At 44.6% G+C, this 16849-nt stretch overlaps 2 protein-coding genes and 1 long non-coding RNA gene across 3 annotated transcripts; all 3 read left to right on the plus strand.

Moving 5' to 3' along the window:
* Positions 1-3832: 3832 nt before the first annotated feature.
* On the plus strand, positions 3833-6429 carry LOC135617814 (patellin-3-like). The gene is made up of 4 exons (XM_065118452.1): positions 3833-5037; positions 5407-5531; positions 5620-5761; positions 5865-6429. Exons 1-4 carry the CDS (start codon positions 3874-3876, stop codon positions 6123-6125), a joined length of 1692 nt encoding a protein of 563 aa, XP_064974524.1. The 5' UTR covers positions 3833-3873; the 3' UTR covers positions 6126-6429.
* A 4256-nt stretch (positions 6430-10685) lies between these two features.
* Positions 10686-13146, plus strand: LOC135617815 (protein DETOXIFICATION 54-like). The gene is made up of 2 exons (XM_065118454.1): positions 10686-11872; positions 12239-13146. The coding sequence occupies exons 1-2, from the start codon at positions 10934-10936 to the stop codon at positions 12785-12787; spliced, it is 1488 nt and encodes a 495-aa protein (XP_064974526.1). The 5' UTR covers positions 10686-10933; the 3' UTR covers positions 12788-13146.
* Positions 13147-14632: 1486 nt separating this feature from the next.
* On the plus strand, positions 14633-16849 carry LOC135617818 (uncharacterized). Its single transcript, XR_010488862.1, has 3 exons — positions 14633-14853; positions 16162-16207; positions 16628-16849. It is a non-coding gene; the product is annotated as an uncharacterized LOC135617818 (long non-coding RNA).

Consider the following 16849-nt stretch of genomic DNA (forward strand, 5'->3'; position numbering starts at 1 on the left):
CCCTTCTATGGTCATGTGTTCCTCTCAGTCTTATGATTACTGTTTGTGAGGTTTCTTAGTTTGTCATGGCTGCCAGCAAAAGCATTCTCAATGAGAAAAGACTAATCATCAAATTACAAAACCTTAGTTGCTCTTTACAAGACTGCTAACTCTGCCTTTGATTTCTGGTTCATTTTTCATTGTCATCCATATGAAACTTGTTCCATGCTCCTGTCTCTTGAAACAGGCACATCCACCATGTATCAGACTTGCATGTGGTTGGATCTTGTTGAGGTTGATCTATGAAAAAAAAATGTGATATATCATTGGCTGTGTTCTGTTTGCCTGCAGGGAAGATCTTGTAAAAAGGCTTTTGAGGAAAGGATGTGAGAGATTTTGGTCATCAAGTTTTTTTATCTTTCCTATATGATAAAAAAAATTCATATATGGATCATCATTTTGTCTATTAAAAAAATTCTTTGAACATGATTTACTTGATGATCATTTCTTGAGAAAAACCATTTACAAGCACTACATGTTCCAAATTGAGATATTTCCTGAAGCAAAAGTGTGGCCAACCCATCAAATCTACTTTTGCTTTATCAGCTTATCTGAAACCCATCTTTGTCAGTGCAACTCCTTCAAGCATGTTCATTGAGATGATTAGGCACACCCACATTTGCTTGAAGAATTGAGGTTCTACAATCTTATCAGCTTGATTCTTCTGCCAAGAATAAAGGGAAAAAGAAAGATCATTCTAATAAGTCCACCAACACCAATGGAATGATTGCTGAGTAGTGATAGTTCATGTTGGCCTACCTAACATTCCATCCACTTAATATGAAGAAAGAGTGCAGGAATGGAAGTCCTTATAACCAAACAAATGAATGGCAAAACAGTGAGGATGATCTCCAACACAGAGATCAAGAACATTATTTAATCTCTCTCTCTCTCTCTCTCTCTCTCTCTCTCTCTCTTCTAGTGAGGAATCTTCTACCTTGTACAAGTGCATGAGATAGACAATATGGAATCAAATGTTTTGGGCAATGAATTGCCTCATCATGGAAAGTTATTTTGCCCTGGTATATTCCATGCTCCATGACATTGAAATGGAGGAAGGGAAGAGGGTGGAGCTCAGCATGTTAGATTCTAATGAAATTTGCAGAGTTGGGACAGCTCAAGATGGATTTGATATTATTTCCATCAACATCACTGTCATAATTGTTGTGCCCTACACAACAGTGTGGACATAACAAAGTATGAATGCAACTAAATTAGTTGTGAGATGTATAGCACATCCAATAACTCTTTTATCTATGAATTGAATCTATAATAACAAAAAACATCCTTTTTGTTAAATGTTGATGAGGAGTGCATAAACTTTTGATTAATTGATTCCTTATTTTATTGTGAATGTCAAATTCAACTGTTGGAGTTGCATGGAAAATGAATAAGTAAAATAATAGTTATTTTAAGAAAAAATTGAGCCTCATCAAATTATAATTTTCCCTTTATTTTGATAAGATTAATCAGATTCCCTTGAAAGTTTGCTAAATCAAAATTAGAATTTCTAAAGAAAATGGATTTTACATGAAATTTAATTTAATTTTGTTTCCTTTCTGCACTTATTTTTTTGTAATGCATTTTATATAATTTTCTTTTCTTTTGAGAAGTAATTAACATAAAGCTAAAAAGGGTATCTTCAAAGGACACTAAATGAGAAGTAAAACAAAAAACTAAAGAGGATGTTCATCAAGAAATCAGATTTTTAGTTTATGTTCCCATCTAAATTTCCTCCAAAATCTCATGATATTTGTGAACAAAACCAAAGGTTTCTTAAATTAACTCACATGAAGTATGAATATGGAAGTAGACTTAATGAAGGGATAAAAGAATCATTAAGAAGTACTTAGACAATAATGATAGTATTCATCTATGAATCTTGAAGTAATGGGAGAAGGAAAGGACATACAAATTAATTGAGTGCTTAGGCAATCATTTTCCTACAATTATGTAGTTATTTGCCTACCCAATTGACCTCTTCATCTTAATAAGCTATAAGTTAAAAGTTGCACAACATTACCTACCATTGTTATATAAGTGTATATATTATATATACACATATAATAAGTGATTTTCCACTTCTCTCTCTAAATTAAAATTTAGCATATGCATCCATACAAAACTTAAAAACTTACAAATATGTAACGTGGTTAATCTTCATCAATTAATTATCATTTGGATATTAATATTATAGAAATTAATTATGATTACAATAATATTAGAGTATTAGTATATTCTTAACATAGATTAAATAATATTAATTATAATTAGTTGTAATTGACCTGAGTTTTCTAGAGAGGAGATATATCTAAACACTCTTTGATATCTAAGAACAATGGTTGTGAATCTTTTGGATTGCATTCTAAATTAGTCTCTAAAATCTCAACGTAGTCTTCCAAATTAATAGATTTTCTCCCTTTGTTGCTTTATTGACGTGAACTTCCTATATTAGGATTGAGTAAAATGAGATCATTGGCCAAAAAAAAAAAGTTTTATGCTAATAAATAGTATAAAAGGAAATCTTGGATGGACCATATCCACTTGCTTGTGCTAAGGAAGGAGATGAAATTGTCATTGTCTCAAGTCAAGTTCCATTGAGGATTATCTTCCACTTGTATACGAGTTGATACTTAGTAATTTATTTTATTTTTTGATATCGAATAATATAGGAGGTTCGATATATATCGATATATCATTCTATAGATTACTAGAATCACGATCGATAAGTAAAGACGATGCAACTAATCATAAGGCTGCCTTATTGCGACCTAAATATACTGAGATTTGTAACTTTACAATCATGTTTGTGGCTTGTGATAACTATACAACTAAATGTAACTATCAACACTAAAACATAGGTCAGACATAAATTAGATGAGAAAGAGACATTTGAGGGGGGGGGGGGGGGGGGGGGGGCACACAACCAGCTAAGCAAATGGTACTGCCACTCCAAATGAGCCATCTTGCTCCCATCTCCTAGAATTGATCTGACTCATTTGCCCTTCATCTCCAAAAATTGACAGATGAAGAAGACACATTTCTTAGGAAACCAGAAACCAAGTTACAAGCTTATGGACAAAGAAAAGGAGGAAATGGCTGAGCAAAAATAGCAAGTCAAGGAGGGCAGCTTGTTGATGTTGATGGGTTGTTCTTTTGTCTTGTAGCTTGCAAGAATTCCAAGGCCATGGCAAAACAATGGGCTGGATTTATAGGAATATTCTACATCTCAATGTCTCTAATGTACACACATACAATAAAATAATAAATACTAAGAGTATTTATTATTTATTGTATCACTTGACTTGTTCTTTGTGAAGAGCATCAAATGTGTACCATTGCAAGACATACTAACTTCTCACTAGAATAGTTGGTGGGCAACACAACACATTGCCATAATTATTTTGACAATTAGTCATTTGATTTGGTCTTTGAAAATATTTAATTTTTTTTAATATGTTGTTTCAATGAAAAAGTATGGATATGTTTTTTTTTTTAGAAATTTTAATTTATTTAATAGAAACTAAATGTATTGTATCAATTTCTATGTTTAATGATTGTTTCACAAAATAGTTATAAAATACAATAATAACAATATAATTATTGATTAATTTGATTATGGATTAAAATTCGAGAATTGACAATATATTTTGGATCAGCAAAATTATGTTTTACAGAATTGTTTTTCTTCATTTATCCATGAACTGTTTTTTTACTTATTTTATTGTATTTATTTATTTATTTATTCATTTATTTATCTATATATGTGTTGGCTTTCTCTGCCTCCGGCCACTATTGCTTGTCTCCTACCGAAGTCGCGCTTGCTCGTTGGCTATGGCGGAGGAAGCCCAGAGCAAGGCAACCGAGGTGGCTCCTATGAAGGTGGAGGAAGCGGCGGTGACCGAGGCGACACCTCCGGCGCCAGCTCCTGAGCCGGCTGAGGAGGAGGCGGAGCCGAAGAAGACGGCCGAGGAGACGAAGCCCGAGGCGGAGGAAGCGGGGCCTCCCGCCGAGGCCATCGTTGCACCGTCCGTCTCCTTCAAGGAGGAGAGCAACGTCGTCGCCGACCTCGTCGACCCTGAGAAGAAAGCGCTTGATGAGCTCAAACAGCTCGTCCAAGCCGCCCTCGCCAACAACGAGTTCGCCCCTCCGCCACCTCCGGTCAAGGAGGAGGAGCCCAAGCCGGAGGAGCCTGCGGCTGCGGCCCCTGCTCCGGAGGAGCCCGAGACGGAGCCTGAGGAGCCCCCGAAGCCAGCTGAGACGGACTCACCCGCTCCTCCGCCGGAGGTGGAGCCTCCGAAGCCAACGGCCGAGAAGGAGGAACCTTTACCAGCTGCAGCCGAGGACGACGGCGGCAAGACAGGTGAAGCCGTGGAGGAAACCGTCGCCCCCATCACCACCGCTCCTGCGGCGGCCACGGAGGAGGTCACTCCGGCGGCAGGAGACGAGCCTCCAGCTGAGACTCCTGCTCCACCACCAGCGGAACCGCCGGAGGAGGTGTTCATCTGGGGCGTCCCCCTCCTTGGCGATGAGAGGAGCGACACCATCCTTCTCAAATTCCTCCGCGCCCGGGACTTCAAGGTGAAGGACGCCTTGTCGATGCTCAAGAACGCTGTCATCTGGCGGAAGCAGTTCGGGATCGAGGCCCTCCTCCAGGAGGACCTCGGCCTGCCGGAGCTGGAGAAGGCCGTGTTCATGCACGCCGTCGACAGGGAGGGCCACCCCGTGTGCTACAACGTGTATGGGGAGTTCCAAAACAAGGAACTTTACGACAAGGCCTTCGGCGACGAGGAGAAGAGGCAGAGGTTCCTCAAGTGGAGGATCCAATACCTGGAGAAGGGCATCAGAGAGCTCTTGGACTTCACTCCTGGTGGCGTCTCATCCATGGTTCAGGTGACCGATCTCAAGAACACGCCGCGGCTTGGGAAGCATCGCCAGGCTACGAGGCAGGCAGTCACCCTGTTGCAGGACAACTACCCTGAGTTCATCGCCAAGAAGGTAAAATCTAGTCCTCTTTTTACTGTTCCTGTTCAATTTCATCTGAATTGTATCTTTCGGATTTCGAAGAACTGCATCTTGTCGGAAGAGATTAAATTTCTTATCAGTTTTGAGTAACAAAAGCATGAATAATAAAATGTTGGATTTGCTCAAAACATAGGATGCTTGGAAGATTGCATACATATTACCAAAACTGAAAATTGTAGTCCAATCCCTTTGCATCCATTTGGTGGTTTGCTTATATGATTGATTCCCCTGTTAGAACTCTTAGATTGACCTTTGGTTGAATTTGAGATCCTGTACATATAATTCACTATGTTATGTGCCAATTGATGCAAAATATAACCTGTAGCATCTGTGTGATTCTAGGTGTTCATCAATGTTCCATGGTGGTACTTGGCTTTTAGTCGGATGATGAGTCCCTTCTTCACGCAGAGGACCAAGAGCAAATTCGTCTTCGCCGGGCCATCCAAATCGGCAGAGACCCTATTTAAGTGCGTGAGGATCACAGAAGTTTCTTTGATAATATAATTTCTGTGTAATTTCATGATTTCCTTACGTGTGTTTGTGTTCTCGGTACAGGTACATAGCACCCGAGCAAGTTCCAGTTGCATTCGGAGGACTAAGCAATGAGAGTGATCCAGAATTCACCACTGCGGATGCTGTTACCGAAGTTACCATCAAGGCCTCATCGAAGCAATCGATAGAAATACCAGCTACTGAGGTTGTGTTTAGTTTTGAACTGCTCATTGGTGCTCGGAAGAATTAATCTTGCTTTAGAGTTTTTAGTGATAGCTTTGTTTCGGATCATTTTGCTATCTTCGTAGGCAACCCTCCTGGTGTGGGAACTCCGAGTCTCAGGGTGGGAAGTGAGCTATGGCGCCGAGTTCATGCCAAGCGCGGAGGACGGGTACACAGTGATCGTGCAGAAGACTAGGAAGTTGGTTGCCACTGATGAGCCTGTAATCAAGACCTCTTTCAAGATCGGCGAGCCGGGAAAGGTGGTTCTTAACATCGAAAACCCAACATCCAAGAAGAAGAAGCTCCTTTACCGATCCAAGGCGAAGAGCTCTGCCAAACCCACATGAGCGGCTTGCTGCGTACCGTCATTCATCTCCATTGATATAAATGAAAGAAATAAAAGGAAGAGCTCAGTCTTAACCTTTGTTGTTGGTGTGTGATTGGTTTGTTTATTGGAGTCAAAATTATATTTGTCTACTTGTGAGTTGCTGCTGTAGTTTCATAAGACATGGTTGAGGTGTTAGAAAGGTGATAAAGAGGACTTATGCTTCTTGTTATCATTGTAAATGCTTTGTACATTGTCTTATATGCACTTTCTTGTCATATGGGTTGCCTTGTTAGTAACTTTTCTTACAAGAAGAATCTTCCTCATGTCCCCTTTCTCTTTCTTTACATCTTAGCTTGTCATGTTCTCATAGCTGCAGCTGCAGGAGAATGAATGTCTCTTGGCTTGCTACTGTAAGAAACCAAAACTGTGCATATCATTCATTCTTCCCTCACTCTATTCTGCTTCACATACAATTCCTTGTGCCAAATTGAATGCCTGCTGAAGGGAATGATCCCTTCAGAATGACTACAAGGGTACACTGCAGCCCATGTTTACATTGTCTTGATGTGCATGTGAGTGATGATGAGCATAAACAAGGCATGGGAAGCCTCATTTACCAGATGATGGCATCAGTCAGCTCCTTGTTCTGTGGCATGATTGTTTGCTCGAGTAAACAGATCTGTCCAAAGATTATAGTTCTTCTCTGCTCCTTTTGTGTTTTCAACATTGACTCTGCAGGCCAGCCATGTGCAGACCAGCCACAGCTTTTATTGTTTACAATGGACTCATGCAGTCTTGTGTTCTCCTGTCTGCAAACCACCCATCTCCTTCATTCTACCTTGTCTGAATTGGCAGGGACTGATTCACTCCTGAGTGTTCTACAGCATGCATAACCAGGACAAATTCTCAAGCATCCTGAGTGTTTATTGCTCAGTTTCCTGATGCAAACTAATTGCAAGTAATTATTGTAAGTCTGCATGGATATTGTCTGGAAGATTTCAAGCTTGGGGTTGGACATGGCACAACCTGTACCACATCTGTGTTTGGCTGTATCAGGACCCCACCCTGCCCACTTGCTTTGGCAATGTCACAAAGTGGTGGTTTGCAAGGAGAGTTTGAGCCAGCCATGAATGAAGTGGAACATTGGAGGAAGCCATTCTTTTATGACATGCAGCCACTGTAACACCCAGGAGATTTTGTTTCTCTGCTTGTTCTCTATACCATCATCCACAGAGCAGTAGCCAAGATGTTCCTCTGCTTGTTTCTTTGTCATCAGCATCCATGGAGCACCATCCAAGTTTTGTTGCTGGAGCAGACAAGCATCAGCCTGCAGTGTAGCAGATGAGAATTGCTGAAAGAGAACTGATGCTTGTTGATGTCCTCGACAAACTTTGAATCTGAAACAAATATCTGGACTGCTTTGAAGAGGGAGTTCATGATCTGACCCCAATAGAGCAAACAAGAAGAGAAAAGAAGAGCAAGTTGGTGACAGACAGGAAGTTGGAAGATGCAGAAAATACATAGAAAAATGATGATTCGATGTTATGAGGTTGGAAGAAGCATAAACTGTCCTGTCAAGTGCTGGTATTGGCTATTGCATCTCAGTTGAATGTTAAGCTTTATTCCTCATCCCCCCCAGCATCATTTGGTCCATAGTCCAAAGCATGTCAATTCTATGTGCTTTGCATGATTACTTCCCCTTCATTGTCTTCCATCATCCATCTCCCTTTTGGTGCTGTGGTCATACGTTGAGGAGGCCATGAGGACCACCTTGCTCATCTCACACCAAGAAGAAAGAGAAGAGATAATGATGCAAGAAGAAGAAAGCATTGGACCAACCCACTTTGAAAGGGGCCTTTTTCCCATGTGCCAGAGGGAGTACACATCTTTAATGGACCGCGAAATCGAACACATTACACACACTGAGAGGATTCTGAAACCGATTCAAGAATCCAAGAATTGGTGGGTTTGCTTTGGTCGCCAGAGATGCTGTGTTGTGCTGATTAGCTTGTAATACAAGTCTACAGAGCATGCTAACATATCCATCATTCTTCATTCTCCACAGAGAGAGAGAGAGAGAGAGCAGGAGGAAGATGGCTGAAATGGCTCATAACGGGCCGTCGTCAGATAGCCGGGCCTGAAACCTCTTCACCCGCTCGCCTGCCGCGATGTCCTCAAGATAGTGGCGAAACAGAGAAATGAATCATGGAGCTGTTGGGCTTGCAGGACAGGATTGCTGGGGTTGAACTCATGTCCAATTACATCCCCGTACCGAGCTCGTTGACTGTGGGGAGCTCGAGGGAAGGGCGACGGAGTCTTTCCATCGAACACCTTACCTGCTAACGCATTTCACATGGAGTTTGTGCAGCCATACCGTGTGCTACATATCTCCCAACAAACACAAGGCATGCTCTGGTGCTTTTTCTATCATCACAGACCTGAACTTTTGTCGAACACTTGGCTGACATTATTTTGACCGGGAGCTTCGACGAAGCTCGGAGGAGACGATGGAGCGAGTTCACGTGAACGATGAGACGTGGACGAACAGGGAAGCGACGTACCGATGCATCGAAACCGAGCTTTGAGTTGCGTGCAGGTCGACGTCGTCGTGGCATTACACCGACGTCTCATTGCTGACGTGGCCGACCGAGATCTACCCAAAGATTCTCTTCGGAAGCGGTGGCCTGTGAAGATGGGGGATCTCCTGCCACTCGCCGGACGCGGTCTAGGCTTTGTCTTCGTGTCCATGCAACCCTAATCTCGTGAGGAAGGAAACCATTGAGTGCTCAACGGAAGAATCTACACTGATTTCTGCGACGTAAGATGACCCTCACCGTCTCAGATAGAGGCTTTTCATCTAAATAGAAAAAGAAAATATCGTCGTGAGATGAGATTTGTGATGTTTTGATCGATTAGATTTAAGTCTACATGATTATCAAAAGATTAAATGCTAAAATTGATTTGGGGGTATATTTAAAGATTAAAATTTAATGAGTTTCCCGATCCCTTGGATGTTCAAGTAAGTAGTTAACGAAAAAAAATATTTTTTATAAATAAATATGTCTGAATAATATTTTATAATGAATTAATTGAAAAAAATATTCTATGATACAAAAAAAAAATATTCCTTAAACATCTATGGACTGCTTTATCATGTGTCAAGCGATGACTATGATAGAATATTTCACCTACAAACATCCTTAAAAGATTTCAACAAAAATATAGTAAAAAGGTTGTACTCATAGCCACAGCTAATTATTGATGGGTGGGTCTCATGATCTCATCAATGGGTGATCATGCAATTGTTGCCCGTCTTCTTAGATTATCTCCGCAATTAAAGCAAACAAAAGTATCTTTTCGGGCCATATTCTTCTTAGATTAAGATCAGCAAGCGATGAGCTGATTAATCATTCTAATTAGGTAGATCCACTACGAGTGACATGGTCCATTAAGAACCACTTCTGACCAACATTATATTGCTCCAATAATTAGCACCATTAAGTGACTTCAAAGAACCTTTTGCTGCTTAAAAGAATCGAGTGCAAGGACAAGAGAAAGGCATAAACTTACATGTTGTGCAACGTAAGCATCACTCGAAAGTCCAGCAATTGGCTCGCTTGCTAGGGAATGTGCACTCCTATTTGTCTCTCACTTCCTTAATGGTTTTATGTCTATTTTATTTCCCACTTTGATGTTGCCATTCTGCACTTTGAAGTCACCAGCAACAACTTTGGTTGCATTGGAATCAGTTCAGACTGCTAAACCTGAGCTCAACATATTTCTTCGATAAACCTCCAAGAACTGATGATGATGTATATGCAGTCATATATAGACTTGGTTTGATTCAGTAAGGTTGAGATAAAAAGTCATGTGCTTGTGGAAGCCTTGATGGAACTTTCATGATACAAGAAAAGTCAGCTCAAAGTTGGCCATGCTTTATCCACAAGAACATAAAATGATCCGACGAAATCGATCGTGTGAAGGTGGATGAGTAGAACACACACTTCATTGAGTGCAGCGGATAGCAACGACGGGGGTCAATCACACAGTCTTTTTCCTGCATGCTCGTCCAACTCGCTGCAGCGTGATATGAGTGATGGACTTGAATTGTTTGAGGTAGATGAGAAGAACAACCGAGACGACTGTGCTCGAGATAGGACCGCTCAGCTTGCGGTGGGGTCTTTTTCTCGTGCCTTTCTCATTACGTGTAAGCTGCTATGGAATGAGACCTCTTGAGCTTGCTTAAGCTTCGATCATGTTATGATCTTGGAGTGTGAAGGTTATGTAAGTTTAGATCATGTTTATGTTGTCTTCTACAGCCTTTGTCGAGTGCAACAGCACCTTCTTGTCGTCGGTCGTCAGTCATTATGGCTGACACGGGAAGAACAGAGGAGTCATCCTTCCTCCTTGCTTTTGGAAACCCTAATGACAGGTTACCATGCACGATGGATGATAACACCTCCGTCTTCCTACCGACGCAACCCTGAAAAACGTCGACGTGAGTGATGATGGACTTCGCCCTCTCCCACGCTGCCACGCCGTCAGACTTCAGTCTTCTCCCACACCGTCTTGTCGCACGTGAGACACACAGTCGCTCATGCTCGTGCGCAAACATACATCGCTTTCCCCCACGCCGCCACACGCAGGCTGGTGCGGAATAGACCATGCAGAGCTCGGTCAGGTCGCGTCATCTCCGTCGCTTTATGGAATGCAACACCGGTTAAGATCACCGCTGAAGCAGTTCGCGTCTTTTTAAAGCGGCGGGTGGACGGAGGCGATCGTGTCACCTCTGCGCTCGTGGCGACAGCTCTTCTTTGGAAGCGTGCGATGGCGGAGGGAAGAGACAGCGAGGCGGCCGCGGTGGGTGGGGGCGGCGGAGGGACGGCAAGGCTGGTGGCTGGGGAGCTACGAGAGCTGTGGAGCATGGCGGCGCCGATCACCGCCTTGAACTGCCTGGTTTACCTGCGGGCGATGGTGTCGGTGGTGTGCCTGGGGCGGCTCGGTCCTCTGGAGCTGGCCGGCGGTGCGCTCTCCATCGGGTTCACTAACATCACCGGCTACTCCGTGCTCTTCGGCCTAGCCTCCGGCCTCGAACCGCTCTGTTCCCAGGCCTACGGTTCTCGCAACTGGGAGCTCATCTCCCTTTCTCTCCAGCGCACCATCCTGCTCCTGCTGCTGGTCGCCGTTCCCATCGCCGTTCTCTGGGTCAACCTAGGCCCCATCCTCGTCGCCCTGGGGCAGGACCCCGCCATCACCGCTGTCGCCGCCACCTACTGCCTCCACTCCCTCCCGGATCTCCTCACCAACGCCCTTCTCCAGCCCCTCCGCGTCTTCCTGCGCTCCCAGGGCATTACCCGACCTATGGCCACCTGTTCCGCCGCCGCCGTCCTCCTCCACATTCCTCTCAACGTCCTCCTCGTCTTCGTCCTCCGCCTCGGCGTCCCCGGCGTGGCGCTCGCCGCCGTCGTCACCAACCTCAACATGGCCCTCTTCCTGCTCGGCTACCTCCGCGTGTCGCGCGCCTGCGAGCTCACCTGGCGGGGCTGGTCCCGGGCGGCCCTCCGCGGGCTCTCCCCGGTGCTCCGCCTCGCGCTCCCCAGTTGTGTCGGCGTCTGTCTCGAGTGGTGGTGGTACGAGATCATGACCGTGCTCGCCGGCTACCTCCCCGACCCCACCGCCGCTGTCGGCGCTACCGCCGTCCTCATCCAGACCACCAGCCTCATGTACACCGTCCCCATGGCTCTCGCCGCTTGCGTCTCCACCAGGGTGAGCTCACCTCGTCCTCCCCTGTCTCTCTCGGTCGGCTATTTGTTCGCCCACCGTCGCAGGTGTCTTCTCTTCGACGGTGTTGCGCCGGAGCATCGGACGCAGGGGTTATTCGCCGGTTGAGTCTCTCGTGTCGGCCTCTCCGTTTGCCATATCGGGCAACTTTTCGTTGGCTTTCTAGAAAGCGCTATAAGAGAGAGTTACTACAGTGTTTGTACCAATCAAAAGTCGCCACGCAGGGTTCTGACACTGTTCCATTGGTCATCTTCGAAGCTTGTACATTAAGATGCGTGTTGTTGTCGTGTTGCCATGTTTGCAGCTCTGCTGTCTGCATACCAAGGCCTGATGTTGTGATGATCCATGCAGGTGGGCAATGAGCTGGGCGCCGGGAGGCCGAACCGGGCGAAGATGGCGGCGCTGGTGGCTCTCGGCTGCGCGGTGGTGATCGGCGTCATCCACGTCGTGTGGACCACCATATTCCGGGAGCAGTGGGCGAGGCTGTTCACGGCGGACGCTTCGGTCCTGCGCCTAGCGGCAGCGGCGCTGCCGCTCCTGGGGCTGTGCGAGCTGGGCAACTGCCCGCAGACCACCGGGTGCGGCGTGCTACGGGGGACCGCGAGGCCGGCCGTGGGGGCCCGGATCAACCTGCTGTCTTTCTACCTGGTGGGCGCGCCGGTGGCGGTCGGGTTGGCGTTCCAGCTCCGGGTCGGCTTCGGCGGGCTGTGGTACGGCCTCCTGACGGCGCAGGCGGTGTGCGTGGTGCTGGTGCTGGCCGTGGTGCTCCTGCGCACCGACTGGCAGGTGGAGGCGCTGCGTGCGAAGAAGCTAACCAACTTGGAGTTCCCGGTTATAGCCGAGGAGGGGATGGGGCTAATGATCACCGACAGTGATGATGATGAAGCCGTTCAAGTATAGAGTGGACCATCAATCTCGGGCTCAAGAGCATGACCTTCTTTGATCAACTTGCTTGGCGGTTGTGGTTGGTAAAGGATGGGGGAGGGAAGCTCACAAAGAAGCTTTTGGGTGATAAGGATGACTACTGTTGCTTTTGGGTTGGTTCTGGTGTAAAGGTTCTTTCTTCTCCCTCGTCTCACTGTGGTGTTGGAGATGTCCATATCTTGGGAGGGCCAAGCACAGGTGCGTGTGGATAGATCGAGAGAGCTTGTCAGGCTAAGGTTCTGAATCGAATGATGCCTTCAAAGTGGCTGGTGGCATATTGCGTTATCATCTTCTAAAGGTGGAATCCTGATAATGGAGGGCATCATCATCACCCATCCTTTTTCTTTTGCACACAGCCATATGCCTACTCTTTTTTCCTCCTCTAAAACAAAACTTCATGATCATGCCTGCTCTGCCTGCCACTCATCTGCAGTAAAAATGCCGGATTCAGTAGTACAGATGCCAACTGCGACATTCTTAGGATCGGGAACCATATCTACTGAGAAGATCATTGCACTCCATGACAGATGACACCATCTCTCTCTCTCTCTCTTCTCTCTCTCTCCTTGTGCAGAATAACCAGCTTTGGTAAAGGTGGTGTATCATTACAAGCATACGGGTAATGCTTCTTCACACACAGTTCCCTGTCCCGTGGGTTCAAAAGGGAGCATGCAGACAATGGAAGTACCCATTCCTAGGGTTGAATGGGGGCTTCATGTGGTTCCTGCAGCCTTTTGTTGTGGGACTGGAAGTCGAGTGCCACCTTCTGTTCCCCTGCTCCTGCATTGACGAATACAAAAATGACCATGCATGTCATTCACCGTATCCCCACGAAGGTAACCCAATTAATTCTGTAGCCACAGAACGCCAATATATATCCACGAGCCTAAACTCGATTCGAACCGGAATCGATCTTGTTGTGGGAAACAGCCTGGAGCCGTGGCCTCGAGGTTGACGCGGCTCGGTTCGGGTCCGGACGACGGGGATCTCCTTGGGGCGTTCCTCGAGCCCGCTGAGGTGGTCGGGTGCGACGTCCGATCGGGACGGTGTAGCCATCTCCTCCCAACAGGAACTCTTCGCCTGCGTGTCCCGCAGGGACCTTCGGCTTCGCACCTGCACAAAGGTCGGGCCGGGGTGCTCGGCCCGACCCCTCCGACGATCAAGTTAGAGGATGTGGAGGGAGTTTAAGAAGAAGAAGTGTTTTTGTGTATGTGCTCCCCCCCTCCTCCTGATAAACGAGAGGGTATTTATAGGGAAGCTTACTGCTTCCTGAGCTGCCCACTTGTAGAGGGCAGGTTGGTAGCGTCTGACATGGGCGTTGGCGTGGCGTGAAGAACTGAGCCTGAGTAGGCGTTAATGCGTCTCGGTCGATGTTCCGGTTCATTTGACCGAGTACAATCGCGTCGATCGAGGCGTGACGAGGCGTGAGACGTCGATTGACGTCAGCTGAGTCTTATCATAATTATTATCCTCATGAGATCTCATCATAAATCAAATCATATTAATAGTTCCAAACCGAAACGAAAGTGGTTCATTTCTGGTTTGTAGAATCTAAAATCGAATTAGGTTATTTCGATTTGATTCGAAATCGGTCTAAGAACCGGAAAATAATCTAAAGATGATCTTAATTCCTTCTAATAGCGTGATGTGATAAGCAATCACAATATTGTTTATGCCATATTGGCATTAAAGAGCACTATTTTAATTTATGGATATATTTCTTAAAAAAATTCTAATTCTCTTTTGTTTTATTTTCATAGTGCTTCTCTTATTTTCTATAAACTTGAGCTTGGATTATAGGGCATATGATGAATTCTTCCCCACGACCACGGAGAGGGTGATCTCCTTGTCATGAGGGATATTTATGTAAGTTTTGAAATACGCACGCTTGTTCGAATGCTCTTCTAACGCCCCGCCTCCCCCATCCCGCTCCCGATCTCGAGAAGTCCGCCAACGCCGCCCCGGGGCCGGCGACAGGGAAACGATGACCGGCACGGCAGATTCCTCATGGCCTCGAGGAAGTGGATCGCCACCTTTCGTAGGTAATTCTTGTGTTCGTCTCTTGCCCTGGGGGGAGGTGGGTGGGTTCAGGTGTTCGCTTGTTTGTCCGATCGGAGCGGATTTCCTCTGGTTTGGTTTCTTGCGAATTGCGATTGCTTGACATTGTTGCAGACTCGATTCTTGATATCGTTATGGATCTTTAGTTTGGATAAGATGATTACGTTAGAACATTGCAGATTCTAAACTTTGGGTTGATTTCTTTAGGGAATCGACCTCCTTGGAACTCTACAGGGGTTCTTCCCTCCAAGTTGCTGCCCAAAGACTGTAGAAAAGATTCATCTATTGCTTATGAAAAGAGGAGGAACATGCTTCTAAACCCTAACTCATACTCCTTATTCTTCTCTAAAAAACAACCTCCTAATCCTAGCCGACCTCTTCACTTCTTTAATAGGGGTCGATTTAGGTAGGTTTTACATGAATGTCCATCTCAATTAGGATTCTCCTAGCTAGAGTCCTAACAGATTAGCATGGAGCCCTAGGTGAGATGAGAAATGATTTTATGGTGAACAAAACGGTTTCTTAAATCAAGATTAGCAGTGAACCCATTGCGAGATGAGAGACCTACTTGGTCAGAGTCTGGGGACCTTCGTTTCCACAACCTCAGACTACGGTCAGCAACCACGATTTGTTGTCTATCAAGACGATGTTCTTTCATGAGTTTGGTCATCAAGGAGAGAGGCATTCATGAGTTTTGTCTGTCGTGTGAGTTACTTCAGTGAACTAGGGTGTGTGGTTCTTGATAAGAAGGAACCGAAGGATTAGGTTATATTTTTGTTATGTAACCTAATCCAAGTGCTTTCAAATGCATTGTTGCTGGTTGATCCTTTTGGCAAGCATTGTTACTGAGTCCACCTACAGAGCCATTATTAGATTTCACAGTTTCTTTTTTCATTTTCGTCTTAGATTAGTTATGCAACATTGTCAATTGATTTCTTTATTCCTCAATAATCTTTTCAATTGGGTGGTGAAAATTACAGCAGAAGACATGTTCGTCAGAAACTTCTCTTTTGCGCTCCTCCTACCACACACCAGCCACCAGTGCACTAAAAAGCATGACTTTGATTAGTTTACATGACCAGATAAAGAGATATTTGTTTCCTGTGGCACTATGCCCAGGTTGATGCTACCATCAATCCGGTTTTTTTCATGTGTTGTTAGGAGTGCTTTTACAGTCCTAGAAGTGGATGAGTGCATGTTGCTCTGCCTAGTTGATACATAAACATGTGTCCGACATTTTGAGTATGTTCTGTCTGCAATTTTAATTACATGAATTATCATTTTCTCGGCAGGCCAAAACAAATCTTGAAGAGTGCCGACTGCAGTCGGTGGTCAATGGTATGTGTAACACTCCCATCCTTTTCATTGACTTGGGTTTTCATCATATATTAGTAGATATCACCATCTTTCTGTTGACTTATCTGGCTACTGAAGTCATTTTATAGGAATAGCTCTCTTTGTTGATTGGTAGGTCTGCATTTTGACTTATGTATCCATTTCTGATTTTATTTTCTACTTGTTATGAAGCTTATCTTCTGCACAGTTTGTTGTCTATCAAGACGATGTTCTTTTTTCTAATGAAGAAAAATTAATTTGCTTTTTTGTTTTTTATTATTTCACTTGATTTTAATGTTTCATTTCAAATCCTATCAAGCAATTTCAAAGACATAAAGGAAATCACACATGTATTAGATACTGGTTAAGAAGTGAATTAGTGGGAGTTGTAGGTGCTAATGATTGTCTTTTGTCATAATGAAGTGGTGGGAAAGCGCTAACATTCTTGACTCCATGGAGAACCTATTTTGACCTCTACTGAGAAGACAAAGGATGTTAAGCAAATTGTAAAAATTGGTTCTAGAAATCCAACAAGTTCATGCATAACCCTTTTGCATATGATTATACAATTGAATTTGTTGCTAAGGTTGTTTATATCAAAACTTGAGAATAAATGAAGAATTGTTATGGTTTTTATAATCAAGA

The sequence above is a fragment of the Musa acuminata genome, chromosome BXJ2-7 (assembly GCF_036884655.1).
Source record: "Musa acuminata AAA Group cultivar baxijiao chromosome BXJ2-7, Cavendish_Baxijiao_AAA, whole genome shotgun sequence".
NCBI lineage: Eukaryota > Viridiplantae > Streptophyta > Magnoliopsida > Zingiberales > Musaceae > Musa > Musa acuminata.